At 57.1% G+C, this 16,741-nt stretch overlaps 1 protein-coding gene across 13 annotated transcripts in view; it reads right to left on the bottom strand.

Annotated features, from left to right (window-relative positions):
• MYT1L (myelin transcription factor 1-like) overlaps positions 1-16,741 on the bottom strand; it is a 305,434-nt gene that overhangs the window by 23,081 nt on the left and 265,612 nt on the right. For 11 of the 13 annotated variants that reach the window (XM_014540575.1, XM_005867251.2, XM_014540567.1 and 8 more), the window contains 4 exons: positions 15,289-15,525; positions 13,449-13,570; positions 13,058-13,120; positions 12,570-12,638 (listed from right to left, as the gene is read on the bottom strand). In XM_014540575.1, the coding sequence (XP_014396061.1) occupies positions 12,570-12,638; positions 13,058-13,120; positions 13,449-13,570; positions 15,289-15,525 (491 nt within the window). The remainder of the gene's footprint in view (positions 1-12,569; positions 12,639-13,057; positions 13,121-13,448; positions 13,571-15,288; positions 15,526-16,741) is intronic. The other 2 variants (XM_014540574.1, XM_005867253.2) reach the window with 1 other exon arrangement.

Raw genomic sequence — 16,741 nt, 5'->3', positions numbered from 1 at the left:
GGGGGAAGAGAAGAGAGCAGGAGGGCAGGGAGAGGAGGGGGAGAGCAGGAGGGGAGGGCAAGAGGCAGGGAGGGGAGAGGAGGGGGAGAAGGGCCGTCCTCCAGGGCCTTCCCATCTGCCCGGGGGAGGCAGGATGCTGAGAGGGAGACGAGGGGAACTTGAGGCCCGGGAACGGCAGGCGGGAAGGAGGCCCTGACCCCGGCCACAGGGGTGGGTGGCGGCCTGGGCTGGCTCTCCCAGAGCAGGTCTGAGGCTGCGCGGTGCTGTCTGCCACTCCCGCCTGCACCAGGCGCCACACGCGTGATCGGAGGTAGACACACTCGTTAGTGACAGACTCAGGTCACTGGGCCCGGCCTTCGCCACGCGCGTCCTCCACTCATGCGCACCGAGCCGCCTCCAGCAGAAGCGCGGCGTCACTGCGGGGGGAACGTGAGTATTAATATCCATCTTTAATGCAAAGCGAGTTGAGAGCTGATCTTCAGATCTGAGAGCCTTTTAGTAGAAACCTCACTGCCTAACGCCTAATGTGTTTCTTAGGAAAGAGGCGCGTTTAAAGTGGTTCTGTGTGAGCCGTAAGAGGGGGCAGGCATGGCTTCCTGGAGAAAGGGAGAAAGAGACGGAAGAAGGAGAAACCTCGCAGCTGGAACTCGGTGCCCAGGAGGCTGGCGGGAAGGTCTTGTTCCCATGTCTCCTCAGCGGCGGTGGGGAGGGGGGGCCTGGCCATGGTTGGCCGGAGGCAGGGCAGTGCCACCAGTGGGAGGAAGGGGGCACCGGGCAGCCCCTGCAGCCCACAGGCAGCCTGCCACTGGGAGGGGCGCTGAGGGAGTGAGTTGTCATGGCAACCTCCTCCCTCAGTCATCCCTGTGCGCAGGAAAACCGTAAACCTGGTCTGGGCATCAGGGAGTGGGGCTCAGCACAACCCCTCTCACCCAGATGACAGCACAGCCAGAACCAGGACGTGGGCACACGGGCCTCAGAGCCTCATGGGCCAGGCTCAGAGCCCTGAGAGCCGAGGGGCTGCCCTGCATCCAGGCCCCCCCTGCCCCGGGGCCACCAGGAGAATCTGAGTCGGATGCAGCTTGGCCATAGTTTCTGTGTCCGTGTCCCACACATGGATCAGCCTCGTGTGCTGCCATAACCTCCTCTCCGTGCGCTGGCGACAGCGGGTGAGCCTGCGGTTCTGTGTGGCCCATCACAGGACCGCCCTGCCTTGTCAGCCAAGAAGCAGGCCTGGGAGGAGCGAGGTGGCTGGTGTCCTGATGCTGGAGCCAATCAGCAGCCTCTCACTGCTGAGCGTGTCAGCTCAGCACACTCTCCAGGTCACGACACATGGCCATGGGCCTCGCAGCCACAGGCCGAGGACAAGGCTCGCAATGGACCAGGGATGAGCTGCTCTGCACACGTGAGGGACAAGGACGGAGAAGAGCGCTGGGCCCGTCTCCCCCGCCTCCCTGGTCAGCTGGAGGGTGGTTACCTGCACTCCCCTGGCGCTGTGCCTGGCCTGTAACGCTGACTCCGCAAGTTCCTCTTCCCTTAAGACTTGGATCACTTGCGTGTCAGGGAACCAGACCTCAGGGGAGCAAGGCTGGTGGGCGGTCTCCAGCCCCGCCTCCGCCACCGGCTCCCTCTCAGCTGCCTGGGGCCCAGCCCGCAGGGGAAGCAGGGGAGGCAGCAGCGTCCTCAGGTGGACAGGCGGCCGGCACCCCACCGCGGGGGCGGAGCCACTCTGTGCGGGCGCTGGGAAGAGGCCTTTCACGTGGTTTTCATGCGATGGACGTGTTTTGTTCACGGATTTATCGGAGCCCACGGCACATCAGAGACGGGAACCGCACCGTCCTCCTCGTCACGGAGCCTGGGTGGAAGTCTCGCCTGTGCACGAAGAGGCTGCAGGATCTGAGTGACCCCACGCAGGCATCGCATGGCCCGTCCCCTCGGGAAGCCCTTTCTGTGGCCAGTCCGTGCTCCCAGGCCACCCCTGCTGGCTGGCCCGCCTGCTACCCGCCCGCCGCAGCCCCAGCGATCTGCTGAGAGAGTCAGGATTTCAACGCATCACAAAGTCTCCCCAAGCGCGATGAGCGAAGGGGCAGTAAGTAGACACTGGATGGAACCCACAGGTAAGTGCCGAGCGGAGCACAGGATGGTCGATCATGAGCACACAGCCTCGGTTTGCGGTCTGACGTTCTCCAAAGTGTGCACGTCAGCCTCACCAGAAAGCCATTGTTCGGATGAGCCGGAATGAAACGCTGTCTAAACGATCTCCCTCGTCTCAGGCAGCTTCCTTCAGCTCAGGGACTGACCACAGAGCGAGGCGGAACCCAGACACGCGGGTCAGGTGTCACTGAGAGCAGGTGGAGGGCGGGCCGTTGGCCAGGAGAGCTGCCTGGATGTGTAAAAGGGGAAGGAGGGGGGGCTCCCCAACATCTCCAGCACCGCCTGCCTGCCCCCAACGACGACGGGGAATAGAGAACCTCTCCCTCCACTGCTCCCACTTCAGGGGCCGCGGCCACAGCAACAGAGCCCCGTGGAAGATAAAGGAAGAGCGGACGGAGGAGGGGACGGCCACGCTGCAGACGGAACGGGTGCGTCAGGACTGGGGGCTGAGATCTGTGAGCGGGCCTAGACCGGTGTGAGCCTGACGGGTGACGGGCGTTGTTATTTGGAGATTTTAACCCTGACTTGCAAGTGGACACGAGGGTGCCAGGACTGCGCCCTATCAGACGAGAGGACACAGCGGGAACAGAGCCCTCTTACCCTGAGGCATTGGGCCTTGCTGGTTGGCGCTTCCACAGCCCAGACGGCTGGCTTCCTTCACCGTCGCTGGTGCTGGCTCACATTCCAGGCACCCACTGTCTCTCTTCCTGGCCTCCCCGCCGCCCAGCCCTCAGCCTCACCTCTGCAGAAACCCTTGCTCGGCCCCTGCAGCCAGACCCCGTTCTTCATGAACAAAGGCTCCCACCACCTTTTTAGTGACCTGCATGGGGTCACTCAGATTCCGCAGCCGCTGCTCTGAGCACTTTGCAAACACTAACGCATTTAATCTTTATAACAAGCCGTCAGGGGGGCCACTGTGGGGACTGGAACTGGAGAGGCTGAGCGGGTGGCAGGTCCCCCGCTGAGGGCGGCCGGGCAGGGCTGGGGCCAGGGCCTGGAAGGAGGCCCCAGCTCCTGGCTCGGAGAGGTGGGCCACAGCATCCGGCACACTCTGGAAGAGGCCCGCTCCGACGCTCACACCTTCCTCACATCACATTCTAAAACCCAAAGATTTTAAAACATGTTTAGGTCCTTGAGGAGTCCTAACATTAAGGCAATTGAAATATAAAGCAATTGAAATATTCTGACCAGATTTAAAAAATAATTTTCCAAAGCAAACAAATAATAGACACATCTCAAATACTGGCAATGAAATAAAAGACAAACGTTTAAATTATTCCTACTTTGCTCAAAACCTGGCTCTATTGGCTATTCTGGGGAATTAAAAGCCAGGGACTGGTATTCTTTTTTTTTATGGAAAAAATCCTTGTCATTATGTGAAAGGAAGAGAAAGCAGAAGGCGCCCCCGTGCACAGAGAGGATGCGGTCGAGGCCGTAGGGATATTCTGACAGTGAGCTGCCAACAAGCCACAGGCTCCCTCTGAAAGCCGGGGCTCGTCAGAATGACTGAGGGTTCAGTTAGGTCCTCGAAGGGTCGTCCTGTGCCCAGCGTGGGCCAGGCACCGTCCTGCGTGCCAAACATCGAGCAGGGGACACGCACGGGTCTTGGGGGAGTCCTGGCCCCACACATGGGGGCCCAGCTAAGTCAGGAACCATGCTGGAAACACCCCACATTTAATTTAAAACAAATAAAAATATAAAGTCCAACAGATAGATCTAGACTCCCTTGGCAGCCAACAAACCCTGAAGAGCGTGTGCTCAGAGTTCTGCTGCCGAAACGCCTGCGGGCTGGAACGTCTGGCCTGGGAGCTCGGCCGGTCTAGACCTGGGGTGGGGACGTCCGGCCTGGGGCCGTATAAGGCCCTCGACACCATTTGGTCTGGCCCTGCCAAGGCATTAGGGTTGAGTTAACTAAATGTTTGACCAAATACAGCAGCTAATTTTTAAGCTGATAACGTTGTACGGTCCGAGTGATGTTATAAATATCCCAATGGCCCCGGCAGAAAAAAGCTTCCCTACCCCTGGTCTAATGGCTGTCCCAGGGCTGGGGTCAGGGCAGGTGGCGGTGGAGCGTCGCAGCCTCCTGGCTGGGCTGTAGGGATGAAGAGCAGCAGGATGTGTGCAGCAGGACAGGAGGGGACGGGGAGAGGGAAGGGCCGGGACGTGCGTGCACCCCTTTCCTCTGCTCGCGGGGAAGACCCATCTTTCTGGGACGGGTGTGAAGTGTGGGAAGACCAGCGACCCCTTCCCACCAGCCTCAGGACCTGAGCTGCACAGGGCACGGCCCTCCTTGCGAGGTGGACTGCGAGGTACGGTCGGCGCTAGGTTGGCTCAGACTGTCAAGCTCTGCAGGCTGCTAGCTGACAGGGGGACAGCTCAGGGCAGCCAGGCTTTCTCCTTGGACAGTGACGTTGCCGGCTCCGTGTTCCCTCAGTAACCAGAGGGTCCTGGTTCAGGGACGTCGCTCCCTTCAGAACTCACGGTTCCTCACCAGGCCGTGCTGTGAAACAACTCGCTCCAGTGGCTCCCATTCCAGCTGCCATGCGCCAGGGGGTGCTGCGGGAGGGCCCAGGCCACGTCCCAGTGCCACTCAGGTGAGCCAACCGCCAGTGTGACCGGGACAGCCGCTGTAGGAAGGGCCAGGCTGCAGGGGACCGCGGCGTGAGATGCGTGTCCAGCGGAGGGACGCGGCAGCGCGAGTGTGGGCCCGTCCTGTGCTGGGCTCGGTGGACCAGGTCCCTCCAGGGCCGGTGGCGGGCTGAGTGGCAGCAGGTCCTCTCTGTGCTGAGCCGTGCACTCACGGTGTGTGGTGACTGAGGAGCTGAGTGTGCACTGAGGATCTCCTGCGTCTTCGAGGCGAGATGTCTGCACGCCTGTCAGCGTGGCGCTTCCCGCCGGTGGCAGGTGAGACCCAGGCCCTCCTCACCACCTGGTCTCCGCGTCCTCCCTCAGTGCTGGCTGGTCCTCGCAGCCCCTGGGGGCTGGGCCCCTGTTTCAGGTTCCAGAACCTTCCCCCACCGCACCCCACATGGTATCTGTCGGGGACAGGGCTCCCACGGGTCCCTGCTGCCAGGTGCGGAGCCCAGAGCAGTGGCCCCCAGGCGGGGCTTCCATGCAGATCACAAGGAGCATGGAGGACCGTGGCTGCAGGACGCCCTGACCACTGGTCCCATAGAGGCCGCACCATGACGACCACGCCACCCTCCTCGGGGCACGGGTGCCGCACCCACCACCAGCGCCCAGGAAGGCCTGGCAGGTGGGCTGCTCCACACGCCGAGGCCGGGCTGGGCCGCGGCTGCTCTGCTGGGATGGAGGCCACAGAAACCCTCCCGAAATACAAGCAGCCACGAAAGAGCAGATAACAGTCCCTTATGCACACAGCATGCCCGAGCTCACAGATGGACTCTGATTCATAAAAACATCAACATGTCTTTAGTGAGACGAGGTTATAAATAGTTTTTCTTTTTCCTACTTTCTCAATTTTCAGCTTATATTGGTTTTATTTCTAAAAAGCCACGTGAAAATGTCCTAGTCTTAGAGCACGTCTCTCCCTCCGGTTAGAGGGTGCTGCGCACGCTGCACTGCTGATGTCCACAGACGGCAGGTGTGCAGCCCTGGCCGGCTCCCCGGGTGGGAGCGTCTCCCGTGCACCAAAGGCTCTGGTTTGATTCCTGGCCTGGGCACAAACCTAAGGTTGTGGGTTCAATCCCTGGTTGGGGTGTGTAAGGAGGTCAACCAATGGATCTCTCTCTCCCACATCGATGTTTCTCTCTTCCTCTCTCTCTAAAATAAATAAAAACACATCCTCAGGTGAGGATTTAAAAACGTGTGTAGTAAAGTCTGATGAGTCCTTGGCTACAGAGAAATAAATGAAGGACAGGAGCCCAGTGGGTGTGAGTCGCATTCACACATCTGTGCTGGGGCTCAGGCAGGGGGTGTGCCAGGCTCCTGGTCACCGTCCGTCCCTGAGCGCGACAGGGAAGAGCCGCTGCTCTCTGGGCCCTGAGGTGGAAGACGAGCCTAAACAAGCCGCTGAGGCACGTCCTGGGCTGTGAAGGGAGCAGCACTGGGTCCCGGGAGTGAGACCGCCTGCGCGGCTCCTCTGTGGCTGGCTAACAGGAAGCGAGCTAGAAGGGGCTGTGCAGGTGATGGAGCGCAGCCTCAGCGCGAAGCCCCAGTGCGCACGCACCCCCCAGCCAGGCCCGCAGCCACCAGGAAGGGAGCCCCTGCTTAACCAAACGTGATTTCTGTACGAGTTTGAAAGTCGCGAATTGATTCTTTGAAAATAACCTGAGACGTTCCGCTACGGATCTTGCCGTTTCCACGCACTATGCTTGGAAGTGTGTCTACAACGGCATTAAATAAAACAGGGACATATGTCCGTGTGTCGCTAGAAAAGGACTAGTTCTCAGTGGCTCAGTAATGGGACAGAAGCACTGAAGACCCAGATGCTAAAAAACCCATCCACTTTCCAGCTGTAGAAACAATATTCCTGAATGGGAGCTAGACTGTGGCAAATGCATGAGGAATAATGTGAACAAGGTCTAAGGCTCCAGGCGGGACTGTCTGGTATAGGTGTTCACTCGGCACGTGTGCCTGTTCCATGTGAAGTGATAAAATGAAGTATAATTGGAAATTCAGTTCCTCAGCCGCAGGGGCCCCACCCGGGAGCTCAGGAGCCACGTGGCTGCGGCTCCGGCTCCAGCTCCAAGGGATGGGGGTGGGAGTGGGGGGGTGCAGGTGCGAGGTGGCCCTCTGCCCAGGTGGCCCCCCAGGGAGTTCTGTGGGACAGCGGCAGACATGTCATAACGCCGGTTACACTTTTGTTCTGATTCTTAGGAAGCACTTGCACTGATGTGTGTTCTTAGGGACGTCAGGGAGGCGTGGGGCCGCCACCCGCTCACACGACCACACTGCTCCCCATGGCTGGAAGGTCAGCGCCCTCCAACCCTCATCATGACAGGGAAGCAGCCAGCCCCATGGACCTGGACTTGGGTGTGGATGACTGAGCAGGTCACCTTGCCAGACAAAGACCCCTTTCTGCAGCAAACCCGCCGTGAAGCAGCGCGACGGACCCGACGGATGGCGGCCGCGCTGGAGCCAATGCCCCAGGCCCTCACACAGCCCTTCACTCCCTGAGTTTGCCAATCAGGGAAGAGACCTGGAGAGAATGGTTCTTGCCCTGAAACTGCCAGGAAAAATGCCCTCCAAAATCCTTGTCAATAATTTCCCAAAGGGAACATCTACTTTATTTCCAATTTCATTCATTTTGCTCCAGGGAACTGTAAATTAGTGAAGTGTTTACTGGAATGAAACCTCCAATTTACAAGTCAAGGCCCATGTAAGTAGTGCTCACGGAAGGCGGTTCCACCCAGGGCCCTGGCTCTGCCCAGCAGGTCTGTGGGAGGAGGGCGCCAGGTCCACCCAGGCTGTGGGCCCCGCCCGGTAAAGGTGGGGACTCTCCCGCAACTACTGGAAGGAGGAGAGGAAGGAAGGTGCTCGGCTGGGACCTGGTTAAAAAAGTGAACAAGCAAGGGCACTGCCGCCTGTGCCCCACGTGGAGCCCCTGCCGTGGGGCGGGAGGGGCCACAGGAGCTGAGCCCGCAGTGTCTGCAGTGCCGGGCTCCAGAGACACGGAGGCGGTGTCCTCGTTCACCCCCCAGCAGGGCCCGTGGACCCCCGTGAGGGGTGAGCTCTGCGTGGCTACCTGCCTGCATGTCCATCCGGGGGGTCTGTGTGACTGCAGCTGCCCTCAAGCTCATGACTTGGGAAGTTTCACGACACTATGCCCGACTCCATGTCCTACGTTGGGCGTCCTTTACATCGGCCTTTACTTCCTACGATGAAGGGGGGGGGGGTCTGCAGCAGGCGGTCGCTCAGGGAGCTTCAGGAAGTGCTGCCTGCGTGCACCTCACGAACCTGTGCAGACGCACAGACGCTGCCTCCAGTAGAGGAGGCGTCACTCACCAGGCGGGACATGTCTGCAGCTCAGCCACCTCGGACCCCACGCAGCTCACCTCCCTGGGGGTCCCTGCCTGAGACCTAATGCTGAGTGCTGCAGGGACAGAAAAGTGGTGTGTGTGTGTGCATGCGTGTGTGCCTGTGTGTGCATGTGCATGTGTGTATGTGTGTGCATGTGTGTGGTTAGAGCCACAGTAATCGTAAACCTCTACTCTCCACCGCGGAATAGCACACCTAAAGTGTTATTCATTTTGAAGAGGTAGCTTGACATGTGGAAAAGGTGTCACTGACTCTTGTCTGTGGGTCTTGCCTGAGCCTCAGTTCCTTTAAAAAATGTTTTTATTGCTTTTTAGAGAAAGAGGAAGGGAGCAGGAGAGAGATAGAAACATCAATGATGAGAATCATCTATCGGCTGCCTCCTGCACACCCCCTACTGGGGATTGAGCCCACAACCTGGGCCTGTGCCCTGACCAGGAATCGAACTGGTGACTTCTTGGTTCCTGGGTCGACGCTCTGCCACTGAGCCACACCAGCCGGGCGCCTCAGTTCCCACATCTGCGAAAGGAGCCTGGGCCTTCCCAGGGGTTTCGCAGAGGCACCTTCAAGGGACCTGTGTCAGACCAGCAGAGTCGTGGGATCTAGGGTGGGGGTGGCTCCCACGCACTCTAACTCGCGACAGCCTGAGGCCCAGGTCACATGCATGGCGCCAGGTGCACCCAGGAAGCCCGCGGCCAGCACCCACTTCCCACCTGCAGACATACTCATGGCTGCAGACGGTCCCACACGGACCAGGCATTCCCAGGCTACCGAGCCAGTGGCGGGACAAAACGATTTTTCTAATAGAAGTGAGGGGTCCATGGGGGACTCTTTAAAGTGGGAGAGCAAGTATTACATGCCACCCCCCACCCCACTCAATGTGGAGGCCAGACCGACAGTAACCTCTGCTGTTAAGGAGCGACCTGCATGGCGAGGCCAACGCCCCTCTGGCAAGGAAAGGCGTGTCTGTTAGAGAAATGGGGCTCCGTCGGGGCAGCTGTAACTCGCAAGGTCCTGTGGACTCACTGTTGTCCACCGTGAAGCAAGGGGACGGGAGGGGTTACGTCTGAGAATCAGGCGCACAGCCACAGCGGGCGACTCCTGCACCCAAAGCACCGGAAGCCGGAGACGAGTGAAGCCTCTGAGGCCCTTGCAGACCATCTTCCCGCAGCCTGTGCTGCTCTTGCAGCTGAGAAATAAGCCTGGAAAACCCCAGGGATAAGCAGCCTCAGAGGAAAGGAACATCTTGGCCTACGTTCAGAATTCGAGTTTTTACAGTTTATTAATAGATGTAACCAGGTTTTCAGAAAGGTCTGTGGTACATGCGTCTAAGCTAAAGACACAGGACAGATGCCCAGAAAGCACGGGACACGGGAGAGAACTTTCCAAAGGGCAGAGCCCCAAGCAGCCCCCAGCACCGGGTTAAATCAAAGCCCCAACACGCCACGCGGAGGTGACACACAGCAGCGACCTACAGGACCGCCTACACGACCTTCCTGCCAGCAGCTGCCCCCGTGGGCCTCGGGGCGCTGCACCCTAAGACAAGAGCAACGAGTCAGGAAGCCAACTGGAGGCCCGTTGTTAGAGCTGCGTGGAGTCAGGCTTGTTTGGCTCCCTGAGGGAAAGGTAGCCGAGACCCTCTGTCTCCCACCCCTGCAGGTGCTCACGCACCTGGAAGGAAGAGGAGAGCTGGCGGGAGGGCACGGTGTCTTTAGGAAGAGGCTGACGGTGATGTCATGTGATCTGCAAGTTTTCCTGTCACGACTCACAGGTGGTCTGAGCAGGGGAGATGGTCAGAGAAGAAAGTTCCTTCCGAATCAGAGCTCACGTGAAGCCTCATTGTCATCAGCCCCCCTGACTCTCGACAGTTTCATTCTATTTTTGGGCCTGGGGTCTGGTGAACTGCAGGGTTGGACCTCACCCCGGGAGGCAGCTTGAGGAACACCGTGCAGCACCCCAAGTGTGTGGGGGCTGGGCTCCAGCCTCGGGGACTCCTGGCCTGCGTGACCCTCGCCTGCCTCCTGGGAGTCGCTTTCCTTGGGCTGTGCCCACCTCCCTGAGCCACTGACCTGGGCTTTCTCTGTCAGACAGACCAGGGGCCGGAGAGCAAGAGCTCCAGGCACCAATGGCCCTCACGTGCACGTCACATTCTGATGTGCACTGTTTACATGTTGTACATAATCAGGCATGACGCTATTGGCTTCTTTCCCAGAATATTCAAAATGTGTGGCTCTGGGTAAGCACCGAGCTAGGCGCCATCTTGGGGTGTTTAAGAGGTTTGAGGACCCAAGACCCAAAGTTTATCTGGCAGAGTTGTCAGTCCGTGACCCAGAGTCCTGTTAGTGGCCAACTGGTGTGAAGTCAGTGTGAGAAGGGACAAGAGGACCCTCTCCAGGAAGTGCGTTTCTCAGCAGGTGCACGTGGAGCTGCTCTTTGCAGGAAGCGGGGCCCCAATGTCTCACGAGACGTGGGAGCCGCTGCACCACGGACGGTGCCAGTCACGCTCTCCACCAGGGAAGCAGCTTTGAGAACACGTGTGAAGAAGAAGCTCTGACCAGAGCCCGGCCTGATTTCTCTAGAGGGAGCTGCGTGATCTCCGGGATGGACAGCGGCCTGTGACTCAGGTAAGAGCAGTGGATGGGAGAATCACAATTCAAAGGAGAAAGGAAACCATGTACCCTACGGACAGCTGGAAAAGACCAGTGAGAACTGCTTATTTCAGCATTACACCTTTATTGTGTACATTTAATCGAAGATCCAACGATAAACACAAACCATCCAGAAAACTGGTCACGTTTAGGTTTCTAAGAAAGAGTCACTCACAACGAGATGCACTGGTTACAAAGACAAGCCTGGGAGCGAGTGTGGCTGTCAGATCAGCCGGATGAGGAGAAGGCAGCCCCTCTGGATGGCGAGGCCCTCGGGGAAGAAGCGGATGAGGGAAGGGCAGCGCCTCCCTCTGAAGATGCCGATGGCGAGGACGCCATCTTCCAAGATGAAACAGGAGGAGGCAGGCAGCCTGGAGCTTCAGATCCACAGAAACTTCTAAGCCCACAGTCAAGGCATGCAAACCAGTGCTAACCAGACCTGCAGAACACTACTCTGGCCTCTGGGTCTAGATGCGCATTAGGTGCGAGCTGTGGGAAGGCCACTGTCCGGTCACAGCCGGCCTGTGGGGCTGGAGCCGGGCCAGACTTCTGCCAAGTGTCCTCATCACAGAGTCAGAGGGAAGTGCCTTCTGAGGCGCTGGCTAAGGTCCAGGGGCAGGGACCCACGTCCTGGCCAGGAGAGAAGCATGGTTTCAAGCTATGAAAAAAGATGCCGGAACCCAGCGGGCTGAGCTGTTCTTGCTAATCCTGTCCACTGGGAGGCACTGTGGAGGATGCTACGGGCTTTATGGCCGTTGGGAAGAGGGCGCCCTCTGCTGTTTACACGCCATGAAGAAGACTCCAACAGCCTGGTGGTGGGAGGGCTAGTTCAGGAGGTCACTGAACATGAGCAGGTGGTCTACGGCGCTAGGGCCCTGGACAGGGGTCCTGTAAGAAACGACACGAGTGAACCGAGCCCCACACCCGGACAGCCTGGTCGGCGCAGCGGGCGCGGGTCTTTGAAGGAATCACGCAGGGTCTGCAGACAGCGTTTTCTCTAACGGGTCACACAGCCATTTCCTAGCGAGAAGGAAGCCAAGCAGTGTGGCCCGAGGGCACTGAGGACGGCATGGGCCCTTGGTTTCCTCACGTCCACCCCACGTCCACTCCAGCTAGAGCCCCGTCGCGTGGTCCCTTCCTAGAACCTGCGCCCACCTCTTCCACAGTCTGCCGGGAACTGACACGGCTCATCACGTGTGTGCACTTAAGGAGGCATAAGTGCCGGAGACCAGATTTATGTTTAAAATATAGAAAAATTACAGACACAGAGGAGCCGGAGATGCAGCCGCTAGAGGGATGCGTGTGTGAAGGCCTGAGTCGCTGTCTGAGTGTCGGTGACTCTGACCGCTGGGAACCTGAGGGATTGGCTGTTACCCTGTAGCTTCCTGTCACAGTGCTAGTGAACGTCTACGCGTTAAGTAATCACATGAACTATTGACTCTCAAAACGTCAATTTTTTACTTTTAAGTTTTGATCTTTTCTTAAAAGTCTGAGAAACCCTGCAGAACCTCCCTTCCCTGTGCACGCACACCTGCCGGAGAGCACACTGTGCTTTGGGAAAGTCGAGACAGAAAGGATACGATTGAAAGAACTAAAGACAGATGAGAGGGGAGAGCAGAGGGAGCTGCTGGGAAGGGACTACATCCCGAGGACCCAGGCATGCGCTGCTGTGCACGTGGCTTCGTAAAGACATTTTCTTTTCAGATGACACCTCCGTTCTGTTCCTGCTCAGTGAGCAGGCTTTTAAAGGAGGACGATGCCCGTCAGTCTTACTTGAGTTCCTGCGAGCTGGTGGCCAGCATGCTCCGGATGCTCTTGTCAGCCAGCGGGCAGCCCGACAGACTGTAAGACAGGCCAGAGAGTCCGTGAGTAGCCTCCACCAGCTGGCGCTCCGAACAAACACACACAAAATTGAAATTAAAGTTTAATGCAGAAAAGCGATGGGGCAAGTGCTGTATGTTGACTTTTTATAATTAACTCTGCATGTAAATTTAAGAAAACAGGTCTGTTCAGTCACTTTTTAAAAAAGATAAAAATACTTGTGCTCTTTGGTTGAAATGTACAGAATTTTCCCAATTTAGGTAGCTTATTTTCCAATAGAGCACATTCCACAACACACCCATCAGCACACTGTGCAGGTCAACATGGAGCACTGCGCGGGCACACACAGTCAACGTGGGGACTTGGACAGCATTGTTGAGGTAAGCTGAAAACAATAAATTGGAAAGACAGGATCCACCATGAGGAAAATGAAGGCACACCTTCTATGTGAGGCGTAATTACCAGTCACATGACCACTCCCATCACACCTGGGTGTTGGACATCTGCCACCAAACAAAAACAAAAACAGCCAAAATAGTAAGTATGTTTAAAAAAACTTGTAAAAAGTTTCATTGTTTCCAGTTTAGCTGCAATGTCTGCAAGGGGTTGGCGCCCTGGAGAAGCTGCGGATACGCGGTTGGATGAGGATGGCGGCTCCGCGGCCCAGAGCGCGGGAACACACGCGAGGCCATGTGGCGGTTGCTCTGCCGCCCTGGCCGCTGGGGACATCTACACGCTGCGGATGTCGCATGCTCAAACGGCAAGGCACGCACAGGCCGGTTGTAAGTAGCAAAGAGAGGGCGCGCGGAGGGGAGCCCGCGCCAGGCTTACGTTATCAGATCCTTCTTGCTCTCCTTGCACTGCGGGTACTTGGGCTTGGGGCTCGGGATGGTCACCTCCCCCGGGTACCTTCTGTCTTCCAGCGCGTCCTGGAAGGGGTCCAGGTCCTCCGGCTGCAGGCGAAACACAGCGTCAGCCACACCGAGGGCGGCTCAGTGCACAGGCAAAGGCCCGTCCCCGCGGGCGCTGCCTCTCACTTCCCCTCTCCCGACTTTCCCTTCACAATCGCGTTACCTCTTTCCCCTCTGAAAATGCAGACGGAAATTTGTTCCGTCTCCCTTTGGGGCTGGCCCTTAATATCTCATCTGCTCTAGACCACTGGAACTCCGGGAGCTTGTCACTGGCAGGGCCTTATGCACACGAGGGACAGAAGTGGTCTGGCCACAGGGACGACCTCACCCAGCGTCCCACCTACACAAGGAAGCGGGTGCCTGCTCCACAGGCCGCTCCATCCCCACGCTGCCTGCACGCTTCAGGGCTGCACCTGAGAGCTCAGAGCAACCACTGGCTCCTCACTCTCCCTGGGCCCTCAGCCCTGTTGCAGCTTTAAATCCTCCTCAGCGTTTTCTTTTTTATAGGAAGTGGGTCCAAGTGTCATGACCTAGATACTCCTATAGGTGGCGCTGTTGAGCAGACGTTCTCCTGAACAGGAGGCGTTTTCGCTTCCGGCGGGGCAGGCAGTGTGCACCATGCAATGCTCCTGTCCACTTACGGGGCTTCCTATTAATGACAGTAAGTCCGGAGCTCCCGCTGCCTGCTCTGTGGCCCTAGTGACTGAACTGAGGCGGAGGGAAGCTCTGGGATTTAGCTCTCAGTCAATCTGAAGAATAAGAACAATAGGCTCTGAGGGCGAAGGGCCCTGCAGAAAGATGCCTTTCCCTCAATCCCTACAAATGGCCCATGTTTCCTTTCTCTCCACCTCCTAGTTTCTAGAATGGTGGTTCTCAACCTTCCGGCCCTTTAAATACAGTTCCTCATGTTGTGACCCAACCATAACATTATTTTCGTTGCTACTTCATCACTGTGATGTTGCTACTGTTATGAATCGTAATGTAAATATCTGATATGCAGGATGGTCTGAGGCGACCCCTGTGAAAGGGTCGTTCGACCGCCAAAGGGGTCGCGACCCACAGGTTGAGAACCGCTGTTCTAGAAGATGCTATTGCTTTCATGTGGTCTTCCCACTGCATTAAAATAAATGTTCATTTTTCAGTGAATAGAGAAAAATGTTATGACTTTCAGGATTAAAACACTAGAGAGAAAGGTCAGGCCAGTAAAAAACAAGTTTTTTTTCATTTCTTTCTTCAGTCTAAAGAATACTATAACTATTTAATAAGCTGAATTTGAACATTATAACGACTTTAAAAACAGGTTCTTGCCAGAGGTGTTTTGGTAAAATGTGGATAAAGGCTCAGGTGACGACGGAGCTACACGGCCCTCAGGGCTGGGCCTGCTCTGCGCTCCAGGTCCTCGGAGAGCAGACCCCCCTGGGCTCCAGAGCTGCGCGGAGGCGCCTCTGCGTTAGACAGGGGGTCCCCCGAGAGGGGCTGGCCTGCCGCTGACACATTTTCTCAGAGAAACTGTTTGTAAGAAAACACACTGTTTAGAATACAAAGTTCATCCTTCAGAGAAGTCAGTGGTTTGTTTCACCAAATCCATGCTGGTCACAAGTCCTTCCTGAGTCAACAGCGCAAGTGCCTAGAGCCTCACTAGCTACAGGGCACAGGAGGGAGGAGGCAGCTTTCCCAGGCGAGGGCAGCGCCGCCTCCCAGGACACCAGCTGGGACCGAGGCAGTGGCTCGGGGGGCTGGGGGGGGGGGTGGGAACCTACAGTGATCTCCTTGGAGTCGTCCTCGTCTACCCTTCGGGCCTTCATCTTGGTATAGTCCACGGGCAGGTCCCAGCAGTCCCCCTCGCCCAGCGGGAAGCACCGGCTGCTCATCACGGCCTGCTGCTGCGGGGACATGGGCTCCAGCGGGGTCAGGATCGGGCAGCAGCCCTCCCTCGGCCTCTGCTTGTTCATGCTCAGGTCCAGCGTGCCGTTCTCGTCCACCTCCATGTCAGGGTTCTGTCGGCAGAAAGACAGGTAACCATGCGTTCCATCCCCGACTGCAGCCCGCCTCCAGCCAGCACAGAGCACAAGAGAAACTGCTCACCATCCCACGTACATAAGCCCCAGGCGAGGAAGCTGAGGTGGGTCCTGCTGCCCGGGCTCCCAGGCTGCACGCCTGCGTCCTGTCTTCTGACCCATCGCTCATCGACCATCTACCCATCCCCCATCCATCCCCCATCTGTGTACCTATCCATCGTCTATCTGTCTATCACTTATCTACCTACCCTTGTCTGTCATCTACTGATCACACCTATTATCTACCTACATCTTCCTTTCTCCCAGTACATCTCTGCTTCTGGAAAAATCAAACACATGCCTAATTTCCATTCCATTCCACTTCAAATACCTATTAAGCGATCAGAATTATAATGTGTATAGAATACATAGTTATCATTAAAACTATATAAACTTAAAGTGGATATATCCTTAAAAATTCTCCTTTGGTTTCACTGCTGCTGAATAGTTCAAGCCTCAGAGCAGGAGAAAACAAGAGAGGGAGGTCTGGAGGGGAAGGTGGGAATTCACTTTCTAACCCAAAGCCCAGGAGGCAGAGGCTTCCACGCTGCTCAGAGCGCCTGCGGCTGTGACTGGCCCGGCTGCTCTGCGTCCAGCAAACCTGCAATGCAGTCAACTGGCTAACAAAGAGGGCCAGGGTGAGCTCCCTTTTTAAAAGATGCTTTGAAACAGATCAAGGATCCTTCAGAGCTCAGCCCTCCAGAGGGGAGAAGGAAGGGCGCGTGAAGGAGAGAGGGAGGGAATCAGCAGAGGGGAGGAATGGCCCCGCGAGAGCTGGAGGGACACAGCGGCCTGAGCTGAGCTGCTGCTGCCGCCTGACGTCACGGCAGCGGGAGGTGCCTGGAGGAGGCCCACCCTGGGCTGTTCCCTGACAAATGAGAGAGCATTATTCTGCCTCAGCTCTTTGTCACACTGCCTTGGCCTTCATGATGCCGCCTTCAATTCTCTCAGTCTTAGTTTAATTGTAATGAAGTACAAAGATGGGAGGGGACAGTCTTTTCTTTTTTTATTGTAGAACTTCCTCCAGGGCCGCCTCCCATTGAGCAGCCCTGGTCCTTTCCCAAAGTCTAGGGATAAAAACACGAATAAAAACGCATTTGTAGAACATGACACTGCTGGCCTTTCTCCCTTCATACAGATTCCCCTCACTCAGAAC

The sequence above is a fragment of the Myotis brandtii genome, unplaced genomic scaffold (genome assembly GCF_000412655.1).
Source record: "Myotis brandtii unplaced genomic scaffold, ASM41265v1 scaffold247, whole genome shotgun sequence".
NCBI lineage: Eukaryota > Metazoa > Chordata > Mammalia > Chiroptera > Vespertilionidae > Myotis > Myotis brandtii.
The sequence above is the reverse complement of the archived record's forward strand: the minus strand, read 5'-3'. Positions and strand labels throughout refer to the sequence as shown.